General features: G+C 40.7%; 1 protein-coding gene across 4 annotated transcripts in view; it reads right to left on the bottom strand.

Annotated features, from left to right (window-relative positions):
* UTRN (utrophin) overlaps positions 1-15,913 on the bottom strand; it is a 356,530-nt gene that overhangs the window by 283,555 nt on the left and 57,062 nt on the right. For all 4 annotated transcript variants that reach the window (XM_039567915.1, XM_020583681.2, XM_020583682.2 and 1 more), the window contains 2 exons: positions 15,669-15,730; positions 505-597 (listed from right to left, as the gene is read on the bottom strand). In XM_039567915.1, coding sequence (XP_039423849.1) covers positions 505-597; positions 15,669-15,730 — 155 coding nt within the window. The remainder of the gene's footprint in view (positions 1-504; positions 598-15,668; positions 15,731-15,913) is intronic.

Raw genomic sequence — 15,913 nt, forward strand, 5'->3', positions numbered from 1 at the left:
ACACTTTCCCATACACAATTTGAGCATTTTTCAACATTTTCCTGTCTGTAGATGACAAAATTTTTCAATGGAGATGCAGATTTTTACCTATTAGCTGTTGTCTTTTTACTTTCTTTTTTTTCTTTAAGGGATCTTTTACAGGCTTACTAGAAGCCCACAGGGATCCAGCTGAAGACAGGTATACCTGATCATCCAGAAACAGACCTTTAAAAGATCTCTATTACACTATATGAATAACACCACTGGTTTTACATGCTTTGCTAGACAGCGTGTAAACTCTCAAGAGAGGGTTACACAGTTAACCTTCAGCCTGACCCTGTAGCTCATGAGTAGAGTTCATGGGAATTTCACTGGAACCGCAGAGAGCAAGTACACATTACAAGCAAAACAGGGTATTAAATAAATTAAAATTTTAAAAAATCACATGCCTCAGTTTGTGTTTTGTTTATTCATTCATTTGGGTTTTTCTAATAAATGGAAATATGGCTCAGATGTTTCCCTTACCAGAGGTTTCCCCGTCAGACCCTCCAAAAGGTCCAAAAGCTTCCTTCCATCTTTCAGATCTGTGAACATGTCCTTAACTGGGGCCTTCCCACTCTGCAGAAGAAACAAAAGCAGTAATAAAAACAGTGTTTAAGCAGAACTTCCCTGAAAATAGATATTTCTTCCTCTGTATCTTTTAATTTATTCTTATTTGGCACTGTAAGTAGTAAATGAAAGCTAGGGGACTGCTGCAGTGATCAAGGAGGAACCCTTCCCTTTTTAAGTGGTTTTTTCTTTCCTCCCCATTGCTGTGGTTCTGTGCATCAGCAGTCTTGTACTAAGGAACCAAATCAGTGCATCCTGGCTCAGATTAGGGTGGATGCATTAACACGCAAAGAAAGAAAACTTGGCACGTTTGAGGAATCATTTGAGAAGGAATGCTTTGGTTTAGCTGTGTCTAAAGGAAGACGAAACTGAGGTTTTTCAGAAAGAAGCTACTGGGACAAGTTCTCTGACATTTAAAAGAAAGACAAAAAATTACTTGGAATTGAGCCCTGTGTAAGAAGATGCCACTGTTCTACACAGACCAGCAGATCAAAAGGTATCATATTTATTTAAACAAATTAATCACTTTCTCTTCCATGGAAAAGAAGCATAATGTGAAACTCAGAGCTACTCTAAATAATAAATTTCTGATTTTTGCTTTCTTTGGGAGTGGAGGGACTCTGTACAAGAATTGTGATAGACAAGAGCAGAAACATGCTAACCTTTTCCATGTTTCCTTTTTATCTGATCTCTTCTTGGACCATAAGAAAGTTATTGTGGGACAGCTCTACAGGGCAGGGGGAGAAGACACAGCCAGTAAGTGCATTTTCTTTGTACTACTCACCTGATGTCTGCCGAGAAATCAATTAAACTACTGCTTTCAGTGTCCCTTTCAAGTGCAAATTTGAGAAGAAAAATATTTTCTAAGTATCACAAAAAGCTCCAATATTGCTTTTTTCTATCACCTTGACTTTTTAACATTGCTCTTCAGAAAGAAGGCTGTCAAAGACCTGCCTTACATGACATGAACTAGCTGACACAGATCTCTTCTGCCTTCACTTATCTCTTCCTGCCCTACAGCTGCTGGTAATTGCCAAATACTGGCTAACAAATCAGAAAAAGAGAACTGAACAGCTCAGTGAACCCTGTTTTTGGCAAATGTGTGGTTTTCCACAAAATCCATACAGATTTTTCTTAAGTGTCCAATTTAGTTAGATTTGATACTACTAAAACTACCAACAACACAAAAAAGTCAGAGTTGAACAGCTGCCAAGCCATATTTTATTTTCCTGTACAAAAATGTAACTAAATGTAACTCCATTTCAATCAGCTAAACAGTGGTAAGTATGATCTTCCTCTCAGAGCATGCACTTTTCACAGATGATTCAGATGCTTCACAGCTGCATAGCAACTTATGCTGGGGCATACAAGGGGACAACTGGCTGGAGAGATGAGGGGGAGAGCAGTGGCTATTGTCTGCCTGGACTTCAGCCAATCTTTTGACACTATCTCCCATCATATCCACATAGGCAAACTTAGGCATGTGAACCAGACAAGTGAAAGGTGAGGTGGATTGAGAACTGGCTGAATGGCAAATCCCAGAGGGTCATTATCATTTGCACAGGGTCTAGTTGGAGGCCTGTCAGTTGTGGAGTCCCTGAAGGTTCAATATTGGACCCAGTATTGTTTAACTTCTTCATCAATGACTTGGTTGAAGGGACAAATGCTTCCTCAGCAAGTTCACTGACAACACAAAGCTGGGAGGAGTGGCCAATACCCCAGAGGGCAGCCCTTCAGAGGGACCTCAGCCTGGAGAGATGGGCAGAGGGGAACTGCATGAAATTCAACAAAGATAAGTGCAGGGTCCTGAACCTGGGGACAGGTACATGGCTTGGGCTGATCTGCTGGGAAGCAGCTCTGTGGAGAAGGACCTGGGAGTCTGTCTGGGTTATGGACAAGAAGCTGTCCATAAGCCAGCAGTGCCCTTGTGGCTAAGGAGGCCAAAGGTATCCTGGAAGAGCACTGCCAGGATATCAAGGGAGGTGATCCTGTCCCTCTACTCATCCCTAGTGAGGCCACATCTCATTAGGTGTGTGTGTGAGACTCACGAGTGCTGCGTCCAGTTCTGGGCATCCCAGTACCAGAGAGATGTGGAGTTCCTGGAGTAGCTCCAGCAAAGGGTGACAAAGTTGATCAAGGAACTGGACCATCTCCTACAAGGAAAGCCTCAGGGAGCTGGGCGTGTTCAGCCTCTAGAAGAGACAACTGAAACATGATCAGTGTCTATAGGTATCTGAAGGGAAGATCCCAAGGGGATGGAGCCAAGCTCTTCTCAATGGAGCAACAGGACAAGAGGCAACAGGCAGAAACTGACAGAAGTTTCACCTGAACATAAGGAACACCTTTCCTGTGCAGATGACTGCACAACGAAACAGATTATCCAGAGAGGTTGTGGAGTTTCCCTCACTAGAGATATTAAAAAAAACATCTGGGTGCAATCCTGAGTAACATGCTCTAGGGCTTCCTGCTTGAGCTAGGAGGCTGGACTAGATGATCTCCAGTGGTCCCTTCCAACCTTAACAATTCTGTGATTCTAATGAGTCAGAGAAGAGGGTAACAGAAATGTAGAGGCAGAGAAGTCTTTCTACAGTTTATGGTGTAATACACGAGAAGATGAGTCACAGTGCAATTAACCCAGATGCCAATAAAATTTAGTTCACATTTGGTTTGCATCACCACATTGAAGACAGTAAAAGCAGGTTGCTAAGGGCACAAGGAAACTGTTCATATGACCAGAAAAGCAGGCAGTAGGAGCTAACAGAGGTCTCTGGATGCAGTAATATTCAAACACTCATTTTGGAAGCAAAAAACAAAAAACCAACCAAACAACCAACTAAACTTGTTAGTCATTGAAGAGAGGGGGAGAATCATCTCCGCTGACCTGCTAGCCACACTTTTTTTTTTTATGAAGCCCAGGATATGGTTGCCTTTCTGGGTTGAAACACACATTGCTGTCTCATGTCCAGTTTTTCATCCACCAGTATCCCCAAGTCCTTCTCCCTGTGGAGAAGGCTGCTCTTAATCTACTAATCTCCCAGTCTGTACAGATTGGGGAATGCCATGATGCAGGTGGAGGCCAGGACCATGTACTTGGCCTTGCTGAACGTCCCGAGATTCACATGGGCCCACCACTCTAGCCTGATGTCTTTCTGGATGATGTCCATTCCCACTTGCAAATCAATGGCACTTGCTCAGCATGGCGTCATCCGCAAACTTGCTGAGGGCATACTCAAACCCACTGCATGTCACTGGTGATATTGACCCCTACAGATGACATTATGGACCCCTGAGGGACAGCACTTGTTTCTGATCTCCATTTGGACATTGAGCAGTTGACTGCAAATTTTTGGATGCAGCTGCCTAGGCAATTCCTCATTCATCTAACAGTCCATTCATCAAACCCCTATCATCTCTCCAATTTAGTGACAAATGATGCTGTGGGAGACACTGTCAAAGGCCCTACAGAAAGAAGGCCTTTTTATATAATTATAATTAACTGTATAATTATAATCAGAACAACACACACGTATAACACCAAAACTGAGAATGTTATAGCCATATATCCTCAATGAATTTGTTGCCTTATGTCCAGAAGTTAAAAAGGATTTGGATCTACTGAAAAAGCAGAAAGATACATCATTTTATACAGTGCAACAAAGGTATTGAGAGCATACAGCCTTCTTTCTTTGCTTCCATCCCCTCACTTCACATGCATGAAAATAAGCTGAATGACTTCCTGCTTTCAGTCGTTCATTTCAACATGTCATGGTATGTTCCAGCCCCACGCAATGCACCCTGTTGTGATGGTGGAAATAATTCAGATCTGCTTTCTCAGGAGAATGATTTTTCCATTTCACTGGCCATCAGAGCACCATGTTTTGCTGTCTGTTTAAAAAGTCAGCAGAAGAGTATTAAATTATTTCTTCAACTAAGCTACTCATTCCTGGTTTGTAAAAGTATATACAAAGTATATACAAAGCAACATACAAAGCCTCTGTACTTAGTAAAGTCTAGTATATGCTCTCTGAGGGAAAGAAGTCAGCTCACAGGCCGTATTTCCCCACATGCAAGGTGACTCAAATTTGCTAAGAAAAGGTTGCAGCACCCACCCCACCAAGCCCATCACCACAGAAGCACACCCACCAGGAAAGCTGAAAACCTGCTTCTCCAGCATCCCATGCCCACCTGAATCACATGCAGACATCTGGTGACAGCTGCCACCCAGACAGCCTCAGCTATCCCATCAGGGCACAAAGCCAGCCCTGATAGTCAGTTGATGTCCCAATGGAGCAGAGACTGCACAGGCACTGCATCCTGCTCTGCTCACACTGCCTCCTCACACTCATGCATTTTCTTCACACCTGAACACACATTTCCATGCAGGATCTGCTATGTGAACCATACGGTCTGCAGTCAGAAACATCACTGCTCTGTCCTCCAGTGCAGCTGGATACTGGACTGCTTTCTTGGGACGCAGTTCAATAGCAACCCACTGTCCTTCAGGAAGTCTTCTACTTTCCTTATCCAGAGAGAACAGCTACAGATCCCAGCTTCTGACAGTCACATGACTAATGAAGTTTATTAAGCATGTAAGGGTGTAGGAAAATAATTTATTTAAATGGCAGCCCCAAGAGATAGTCCCATACATTTACCTCCCCAGAGAAGACAAAGAAAAGCTCTGGGGCAATGCTGACAAAGCAGCTATGCATGCCCTCCTGTGCCAGGCATGAGCCAGCCCAGAGCCAGGCCAGGCTGCTGCCATCACCCTCTCTTTGTGATAAAACCCACGTAGAGCCTCATCACCTTACAGGTAGGGCCCACCACAGAGCCTTCTGGGGCAGGCTGCTGGGGCAGTGCAAGGGCAATCTGGGAACTGCAATATATGGCCTCTAAGGCTGGGCCTGTGCTTCTAGTCCAGGGGCCAGGAGCACACTTGAACCCTGGCTCTGACGCAGCAGCCTGACTCCCAGGAGGGCACCTGTTCCATGCAGACTGCACTGGGGTGAAGCAGGCAGCCCTGAGACCAGCTGTGTGCTGGGGCAGTCTGGTGTGCTGCTGCAAGAACCTGGGCTCTGGGGGAGGACAGAAACTAAGGCATGGGGCTCTGTAGATTGCTTCCATTGCCATCCCTACCCACATCCATACTGCTCACTCCTAATACCCCAAAAATATTCTGGCCTTGTGAAAAATAAAGCCTGTACCCACAGATACACACAATCTGCAGTACGCAAAAAGCACATATATTTATCTCTCTAGAGTCTTCTCCGGCATACAGTATGCTAAAGCAATCTAAATTTCTCTTCTTCAGAACTGACATTTTACTTTCTAAATACTTAGACTACACAAGTACAAAGTAGTTCAGTCCTGTAAGGAGAAGCAGTCCATCACTGAGCAAAATGGATCAAGAAATTTAAGTATTTGTCTAATAAGAAAGGGTGACAGTGACAAACCACACCAAGCCTTTCACAAGGGCAAGTGGCTAGTCACGGTTGTGTTGGTAAGCACTCAAAGAGCAGCTTACATTGTGCTAAGCACTGTACAAATACGAGGCAGATAATGGGTCCTTTCTCAAAGACAAAAGAGAGTCCAGTTTACACAACAGAGATAGTATAAACGACAGGCAGGGACACACTTCTTACCAAAGAAGCTGTGCCGGTTCAGGGTGTAAAGCATTCACATCCCCCTCACCGAACACTTTCATCGGTTAACAGAAGGTAGTTTTTCTCAGCTTTGCTTATGTTTGCCACAAGAGCAGTAAAAACAAAGAAACAAACAAAAAAAAAAACCTGACAGAAATCTCTTTCCCTCTGCCCGTTCAAAAGGGCTTTGCCAGCAGAGCTGTACACAGTTACTGTAACAGACACAAGGGGGGTTTGACAGAACAGACAAAAGAACATAATTAATAGACTTAACTTAGAAAGAGGCAGTGTTGGTTCCCCAGTGCTTTAAATTAGCACTGATAGCAAGAAAGGGGTTGATTCACTTAACAGGGCTGCTGTAAGGGAAAGAGGAAGAAGAAAAAGGAAAGGGAGGCAGAGCAAGGGAAAGGAAAGTAAAAAAAATAAGAGCTAGGGATTGTACATAAGCTGTGGGCTAGGCTTGCTTGTGTCCTCATGAACTTTGCATGGTGACATTTGTTATGCACCACTAGGCGTACACACACAAGGATCAGAACCAGATCCAATCCATCATGTTACATTTATTCCAACAAATATTTTGGTGCCAGCCTTTGTGTGAACACAAGTAAGGGAGGGAAGAGACAACGAGCTTGTGCTAGTTATCCACAGCAGAAGCCACTTTTTCTGTTGATTTACCTCATGAGGAAGCAGCAGTTTATTAATGATCTCTGAGCTGGAGACCACATGCTACCATATGTACACAAGACCAGGCACCTCAGGCATCAGTTTTGCACGTTCCAGCAAGACACTGGCACTCTTTGGGACTGAGATACCACACACAGTGATCTCCTCACAGCAGCAGCCTTCATATGCCCCTTTGGCCATCTTTCAAGTCCCTCTACCTGGATCAGGTTTAAGAGGGTGACTCACACTTCCTTGTGTGCATCTAGAATTACTCACAAAGAAGGGTCATCCAGGCCAGCCAACATGACTGTGCAGAAATCATTCCTTCTCTTTGCCAGAAAGCATTCCCAGGAAGTGGATAACTTAAAAAAATCTGATCTGGATTTTGTTTATAAGTCATCTAGTGCTGCTGACAGTAGAAAGCCCAGCCATCAACACTTATACAGTTTGTTCTACTAAAGCCACCACAGCTACAAAACAGTGATCACTCTTGAGTATATTCTACAGTAGAACATTCTTAATTGTCCCTTTATTACCAATGGAGAACTGAATCAAAATGAGCCAAGTTAGAGAGAAAAAGGGAGTCACAAATTCTCAGTAGGACAAAACCTCCTTTTTTTAAACACCAGCTATTATGTATCATATTATCATGAATATTTATGTTCTTTATTCTTGAACATGAAATTATATGCAAAGGCAATCATTAAAGAAGTTGAAATGTTTATCTAGTTGTTTAACTAGAAACATGAAATTTTCTCATATTAATTACCGTGCTTTAAATCAATAAGTATTGAAGGTACATTATTAAATCTAATTTTTCCAATTAATGAATGCCAAAGAGATTGGAAAATAATAGATAAGCCACCTCTATTTCACATCCTTCTTGGAGATACTGATTCAGACCTCGTAGTCACAACATTAAAACCAGGATGAAAGGTCCTCTCAGTTTCACAGGTAATACACACTGGCTGTCACCAGGACAGTAACACATTTCATGAAACCATACAAATGACCTTCACCAGCCACTAAGGGAATGCAGCAGACAAGCTCCAGCTGCTCAGAGCAGTGCTGCGAAAAGCCCTGGTTGCCATTTACATCAACTGCCACCTCAGGAACACCAAAGCAACCTCAAAAGACATAGGAAGCAGTACATACTGACTTTCCATCAGATTCTTCTGATCTTCAAATGTCACTTTTATGAAGTTAAGAGTTATTTTAGCTAATTATTTTTAACCAACATATGACAATTTTAAACATCTAATAAGATGCTCAATAAATAAGTCAAAGTAGTAGTAGAACTGCAAAGACCCCTTTCCTTTGAGAATGGGTAAATATTGGACAGGCTGGGCTCTTAAATGAGAGCTTGAACCATTCATAGTGTTCAAGTACCTTCCCAGGAAACTCATGGTAACTAGTTTAAACTCAACACAGGAGCAAGAACTACATTTTATCATGACCAACATCAAGTAAGAAGCATGTCAAGTGCTGCTACATCATAAGGCCAGTACATGGGAACTCAATGTGGGAAACAAATCAGAAAGCAAAAAGGTCATTGCATAAAGTAAACAACCATGTCAACAAATAATCTTGCCAGTTTCTAATTTAAGACCACAGACATGGTTTACAGCAGTATTTTTGTTAAAATGTGATACTTTTTTCCATTCTACTTCCACTCACATTCAGGAGTTACGGGATTTATCATTTATGTATTTATCATACATAAATACTAGCTATACTGTGACAGATATATTTTCCTTGAGTATGCTCTACTCCATGCTGAATATTTCCAAGGAGTTGTGGCATCTCAACACGACACTAGTACCAAAACTGTGAATTCAAATACCAAGTAAAACAAATAAATAAAAAGTTACAATCATAAGAGGAAGACACCTTATAGACAAAATTATATATAACTACTGGTGGTCAAAAATAAAACAGTTACAAGCAACTAAATAGCTATTTAAAACCCCAGACTAACAGGGGGTGGCAGGGGGAAGTAAGACTCATCACTGAGATATGCTGGAAATTTTGATTCTACTAGATGACAGACATGAGTTTAAGGAGCAGTAAAGCTGAAAAGCTAAAGATAGTTCAATTCACAGAACACCTAAAATATTTGACTGACAACATGACCAAAGGAAGGAAAATCTAACAGTGCAAATAGCATAGCAAGGCATCAGTAACTCTGCAGATCTTTCTCTCTCCAGTGTATTTATTAATGCATTTACATAAGCTTACATTATAATAACACATTTAATGTAACAAAACTAACCTCAGCATGCAATTAAGCTTCATTATGTTATATTACCAGCAGGAGCAGCTGGGACCATGCTTACCACTGTCAGTTATTTCTCTTGTAAGACTGAAAGGTTATCCTTTTATTTATAGTTTTTCAAGCCAGATAACTTCAAATTGTAACTTGGATCCTTAAAAAAAATTGCTGCTAACCAGGCTGACTATTCTCATTAGCTAACAGATAAAGGAACAGACTGGCTTTGGTGCCTCTACTAGGTCCAGCTCTAGTGCCTGAGAAGGTCAGACAAACACTCCAACAACTGATATGGTAACCTAGCTCATGGATCAGAGTCATAACTCTATCCCAAACCCAGATCATTAACCAAAGTCAGCAATAATTAAGTCCATATTGCTATACCAAGCTTTCAAGTCCAGCAAGGGAGATGCTGCCCACACCTTGTTCTTAGGGTAGAAGACAGCAGCAGTTGAGAGGAGGGCAGAAAAATGGCAAATTTTTTGCTGTGGCTATAGCTGGGAGAGATCACAAATGCTATGTATTACTGCTTTTACGCTAAAAAGTAGTCATCCTTACCATAACTCATTAGCGAAGAAAAAATTATTTTTGTGTTTCTTGGCTAATATATATCCTAGGCCTAGAAAAGGCCTATTTGGTCTCCTCATAAAAAGAGACTAAGTAGACTAAAAATTGAGTTTTTCAAGGCCGGCTCATGCAAACACTATTTCTTTTCCACCCAGATTATTACTCTTTTTCCACCAAGGCTGTGGCTTTTTAAGCTTTGGCCATCTTTGAGTGATGTTACATTTTACAGTTTAATTCAGCATTGAAAAATATCAGAAGCAATTAGACTGTATTTTACCAGCCATCAAGTATTTCCTTGCTTGTGCCACAAAAACTGAACTAGAAAAAGGACTAGACACTACCTTAGCTGATGTCACCTTGGACAGACAAAATTGCCTAATCAATCTTTTTGGTCTCTTTTCTTTCATGATTAATACACTGAACTCCATAATTCTCCTTTTCCCCCAAAAAAACACTTCTGAAATGTCTTTGACCTCAGGTATCTTGGGTCATGAGAAATTAATTATCGTGAATAGGTATGATTTTGTCTTTAAAAAGACTTATTGTAGTTCCTAAGGGTCAGCAGTAGAGCTGCAAAATGTCTTCAGAAGTACAGGACCTGACATTTCCTATTATGACAAAACAACCCTTGGAGGAAAGCAGAAAATTAAAGAGCAAAATTGGAGGAAAACATCTATTCAGCACACCACACAAAAAAGCTAAAAGACTTTGTAGGTAACAAATGAATTAATGCCTGGTCTAATGAAGGATGAACTGTGTTTCAAGATGCATATAAAGCCGTAACATTCCAAAGCACTCCAAGTACAACTCATCAGTTCTCCTACTGGCCTGTCTTCTCTCATCTTTCTTTGGTGTCCTTCCATGGGAGGGGACACATCAGAGCCCAGGAGAGGAAATGCACAGGAGCCCCACACTGAGCACTTGCCTTCTCAAAGGCTAACTTAGAGCTCAGCCCTGGAGGATGCATTCTGCTCCCAAGCTACACCTCCACCTCTTCTTTACTCTAACCCTAAAGTGAAACATATTTTTGGAAGACCACAGAGTAGGAAAAAAAGAGCTTAAGATGCTGTAAAAGTGTGCGATGTCTGGCTTTATCCACACTGGCAGGTCCTGGCCTGGCTCCAAGCCCTGTCAATGTTGGCCAATGCAGATGTCAGGGCACTAGCACAGGACCTGGAGAATCAGAATCACAAACACATGCAGCAAGAACACTGCAAATGCACAAGTAAGAATGTATAAGGCTTCTGTACATTAAAAAAAAGAAATTGAGGGCTTGGATTGGAAAGCGATGGGAACACGTGATGGAAAGGAAACGGAGGCCCAGCGCTCAGGCATGCAAGGGCTTTGAATGCAGTTCCTGACACCTTGGAACAATGCCCCAGCTGGCTCCATTCAACAGCCTTACATATCCAAGACTTATAACTGAGGGGCAGGGAAACCTAATGTCATTTTCACGGAATACAGCAAATCTCTGGGCTTTTATGCTCTTTTTGCAGAGCACAACCTTCCTAGCAGTAACACTTTTTTTGCCATCCCTGTGGGAAAACTTCCCAAATGTAATGAAAAAACAAGTCTTTGGTAAAAAGACAGAGCCTCAGCTTGCCCATGCTGGATCTGTGAACTTCCTCTAGTGAGTGACAGCACTAAGTTCCAACAGGCTGTGACAGACCTGACTCCATGGGTCTAAATTAAGTCAGGGCATCATGTTTCTTGTGCTGACTCTGTATTCCACCTGCCAAGATCAGGAATAGCAGAAGAGGAGAGGAACCAATCTAAAAGCAAACTTGGAAAAGTACCACCTTGGAAAATGAGAAAACTAAATCCAGCAAAGACTGAATCCTGCAAGAAGGTAAAGAGAGGGCAAGGTTACGACCACTGAGACAAAGGGAGATGCAAAAATAGGACTGACCACACACGCATCAAATCCCATAAAGGCTGTAGAGGGGAAGTGAAGGGCAGACAGAGCAGGTCTGGAGCTTTGAAAAGAAAAACTGAGTCTTGATGGGAATATATAGTATAGTGACAAAAGCAAAAGTGAATATGAAATAGGCAGGGCAATCAAAATTCCGGATTTGCCAGGCAGGCAAGGCTTCTGACATGAGAAGGTGTAATAGTAAGTGAGGGAAAAAAAAAAAAACAAAAAACAAAAACCAAACCAGAAACAGGGTCAGAGAGTAGGAGTAAAGAAAGAAAATAGGGCAGAAGAAAATTGTACTTGCAGGGTTCTAAAGTGGGACACAAGACTCCTGAATTCCTTAACATGCCTATCAAGTTTCTAGAAACCTTCTAGAGTTACAAGTGTGAGTATCCAACTACTTTGTTCTGTAATTATAAGCAGAAGCATCAGAGATGCTGCAAGATGGAATGAAAAATCCCAGGCCTGCTGATACAACATGTAAGTAGATAAAGAATGAAACTATTCAGATATTTGGATAAACTAGGGTTGATTTCAAAATCTTTGTTCACTCTCTACCTATGTGAAACAATATATGGGTACCGGAGCACTACATTATCCTGCAGACTTGAATTCAAACTCCACTGTTAGCCAGAATTTCCCCTGTGACTCATCAGAATCATTTAAAACACAATTTTACATGCAATTACTAACTGTGTGCCAGATTAAGAGACTTCCTTAGATGATTAAATCCAGTCCTTGCTGACACAGGCATAATCATCTTCAAGACCCTTTTCTATGCTGATCAAGCTCCATCCGAAAACCAACCAGATATTTTGGATGGTTTGACAGTTTGCAGAAGAATGAACCCTCTGAATTCTGTCATAAGACTCAAGAGTTCTGTTTTATAACAAGAAATGTCAAAGAAATGTCAAATTCTCTGGGATAATTTAGCTAAAGTCTCAGATTGGGCACTCAAAATTAGTAGCCAGGTCTGATGTTTACTTTTCTTTATTTGCAGTTGCTAAAAACCACTGTGACAAGATAGCACTTTTGCACTGCAGAAAGGAGTTCTGAAAATAATATATAGGTATGAACTGGTAACTATTAATGAAGATTAATATAGAAAGGGATAAAGGGATAGAAAACAATGCTACATAGTGTGAAGAACATATATTAGTTATCCATACAACTAGAAGCTTTAATTGGTAAGGCTATACCACAGGGAAACAGCTAAATCTGACTCCTGAAATTAGACTGGACAGAGCAATGGAAAAAATACAGAAAGTAAAAACATTACATGACTTTATAAACATATGCTGAAATGCTCTGCCTCAATATCAGTCACTGACCTCAAGGTCAGTAAATGTACTCAGCCAAGACTCAGTGCAAACTTTCCTATTGGTTAAAGCGTGGTAACAGACTATTTATCTAACAACTTTTATTGCCTTTAATTTTAACAAAATATCCTTCCTACACAGCCATCACAGGCTTGTGAGTTGCAGTGCGTACAGCTCTCCTAAGGTATTTCTACAGTAAGCACTGAGTCTTGGCTGAGTACATTTACTGACCTTAAGATTCAATCCACTTAGAATGTTTGTGCCTTGAGTTCAAACAACACACACAAATAGAATGCATTGTTCTAGCACAGTTTAAACTAAGAGCACAAAACCAAATTACTGTACTGGAAACTACACCAAGAGCTCTGATCTCACTGATCAGGGTACCGAAGCAGGCACCTCACAGCATAACTGAGATACTTGAAGTGTTTTACTTACCTACCTATTCTCTGATGAGAGAAGGGAAAGACACTGCTCTCTTTGTAGATCCTTTGTAAAACCCTACTGAATTGTCTTAAATCAAACTTGGCATTATGCAATTGCAATTTTAGGACTTTTGTACGCTAAGCTAATTTATAAAGGCTCAACGGATTGCTTTTTATTTGCTTAAATGAAGGGCAAGTACAATATAATTAACATGGAGGGACAAGTAAAATTTTTTGAGTGAAATTTGCAATTCCACACAAAAATTTTGTTTCCTGCAGTGTAAGTCAGATTACTTTTAACTAACCTCTAAAAGCTCTCTATCCTATTAAGCAGCTAAATCAATCTAGTTCACATAAAAGGAATTTTAAACAACCCAAATGACTTTGTACATACAAAAACTTTGACACAGCAGGACTGAAATCAGTCCCTTAAAAATATAAAGGTACAGTTCAAACTAGACTTTCTTACACAAGGTGATTTCTACTTAACACCATCAATTTCCTTGCAATTTGAACATGCCAGTCTTCATAAATCCGTGTCTTGTCATGCCAAAATAGTCATGCTCAAATTTGAATTGAACATGGAGCAGTCGAGAGTATGTCCTTTCATAAGAGTCTCTTTAATCATTAACAAGGTTTTCATAGCTTCAGGTGTTTAATGGGCCATGAAGTTACAGAGTTATGAAGCTGCAGTTACTTCAAATCCTATGAGTATCTGACCATATCCTGTGCCAGGGAAATCGAGGAGCTTAGCAGGATCTGTCTGATTACACAGTATAGAAGGAAAGACGCTTTGTAAGATATACCCATGGGTGTCCTAGCAGAATGACTGAAAACAATTTTACCTTCCTCAATACAATGTCCACAGCACTCACAAACAAGTCACCTGGCACATTCTCAGTATGACTGTCATTCATTCTCAGTATCACTGTCATTTCAGTGTTCATGCCATCTTTATGCCAGCTACAGGACTATGAACAGTCCTTTCCTTCTCACCACATTTTCTTTCCCTACGTGATCCTGCCCTGCCTAATGCTCCTCCTGCAGGACCACCACTCCTCTGGGCAGCAGTCAAAAGCTGAGCGTAGAGCAACCAGTTACCCACACACACTCTTCCTCTAAAGAGCAAACTAGCCAAGAATGTATTGGATGAAGAGTGCAGGATATCAGCTTTCAACCAAAACAAACCTAAGCCAAAATGATTCAACCAAGGCCACAAGCCTTGCATTGCCCAGTGTCCTGTTGCACGGGAAGGAAAGGAAGGTAAAAATTCCTTACATTGCTGATCAAGACCTCCAGAAGGGCAGAGCTCCAGAAGCAGCCATTCACTACTAAAGCACTTTAGCAGCTTTATTTGAGGAGGAAAAAAAAAAAAAAAAAACACAAAAACACCAAAACCAAACCAAAAAAAAAAAAAAAAAAAACCAACCCCAAACCAAACCACACATCCCTTCTTTCTATATTTATATCTGCTTTTAGGATTTCACATTCATGCCCCTTTTCAATAAGGGCACACAAAATAGTAGTTACCCCATTTGTAGCACCACACTAGCTAGAAAAAACATGAGATTTCCCTGATAATATCCCAGATTCTTTCACAAATTCAAACCATGAAGTAGGAAAACTTTCCACAGACACTATGCTTCTGGGCAAAGTGTCATTTTTCCCTATCAGAAGAACAGTGTAAAAAGCAGGCTTTAAATAGCATTCCAAAGCAAACTTCGCTTCCTTTCTCATCCCAAACCATTAAAGATCCACAGTAAGTTTCAAGCCAGTAAAGAGAATTAAAATGAGAAATGTACAGCATGAGAGCCAAGGAAAATTCAAAATGAGCAAGTAATTATATAAATTTTCAGTCAAGACTCTTGTAGTAACACCAGGTGGCTTCAACTAGAGGTTTGCAGAGTGAGCAAAGCCAACTCAGTAACAGAATAAACACAGTAATGAAGGTTCAAAATCTGCTGCTATGCACTCTGAAAACTGCATGTAGAAACCAACTAAACCAAACCAAAACTAAACAAAACCAAACAGACATGCTCATGCAAAAAACTATTCTAATATATTAACAAATAGACTTACATTTTTTTCTTAAAATATAGTATCAAATGTTTATGTGCATGAGGAAATTGAGGGAGCAAACACTACAGTATTTTATCTGTTTTCACTCCATACTGGCATCTTACTAGGAGTATTCAACTAGAGTAAGAGCAAAGCATGTTTAACCAAAATTGTTCTAAACAGTGAATCAAACAAAATAAAGTAGTATATCCAAACCAACGTTACCTTGGAAAATCGAGCATTTATCCATTTTGTAAAGGTTTTTTTCTGTACATCATTGTGTTCATCTGGAGAGAGAGAACAAGAAAACAATGAGTAAAAATGCATTCTTCTTACTCCTAGATTGTTCAATACAGGTCACATTAAACACTGTCCTGAAAAGTGGGAGAATTTTTTGCCTAATCTGTCAATAAAGCTGTTCAACCATCCACAACACTTTGGTACTTGCAGAGTCACACAAATGTTTTGCC

Source organism: Corvus cornix, chromosome 3, assembly GCF_000738735.6.
Source record: "Corvus cornix cornix isolate S_Up_H32 chromosome 3, ASM73873v5, whole genome shotgun sequence".
Lineage (NCBI taxonomy): Eukaryota > Metazoa > Chordata > Aves > Passeriformes > Corvidae > Corvus > Corvus cornix.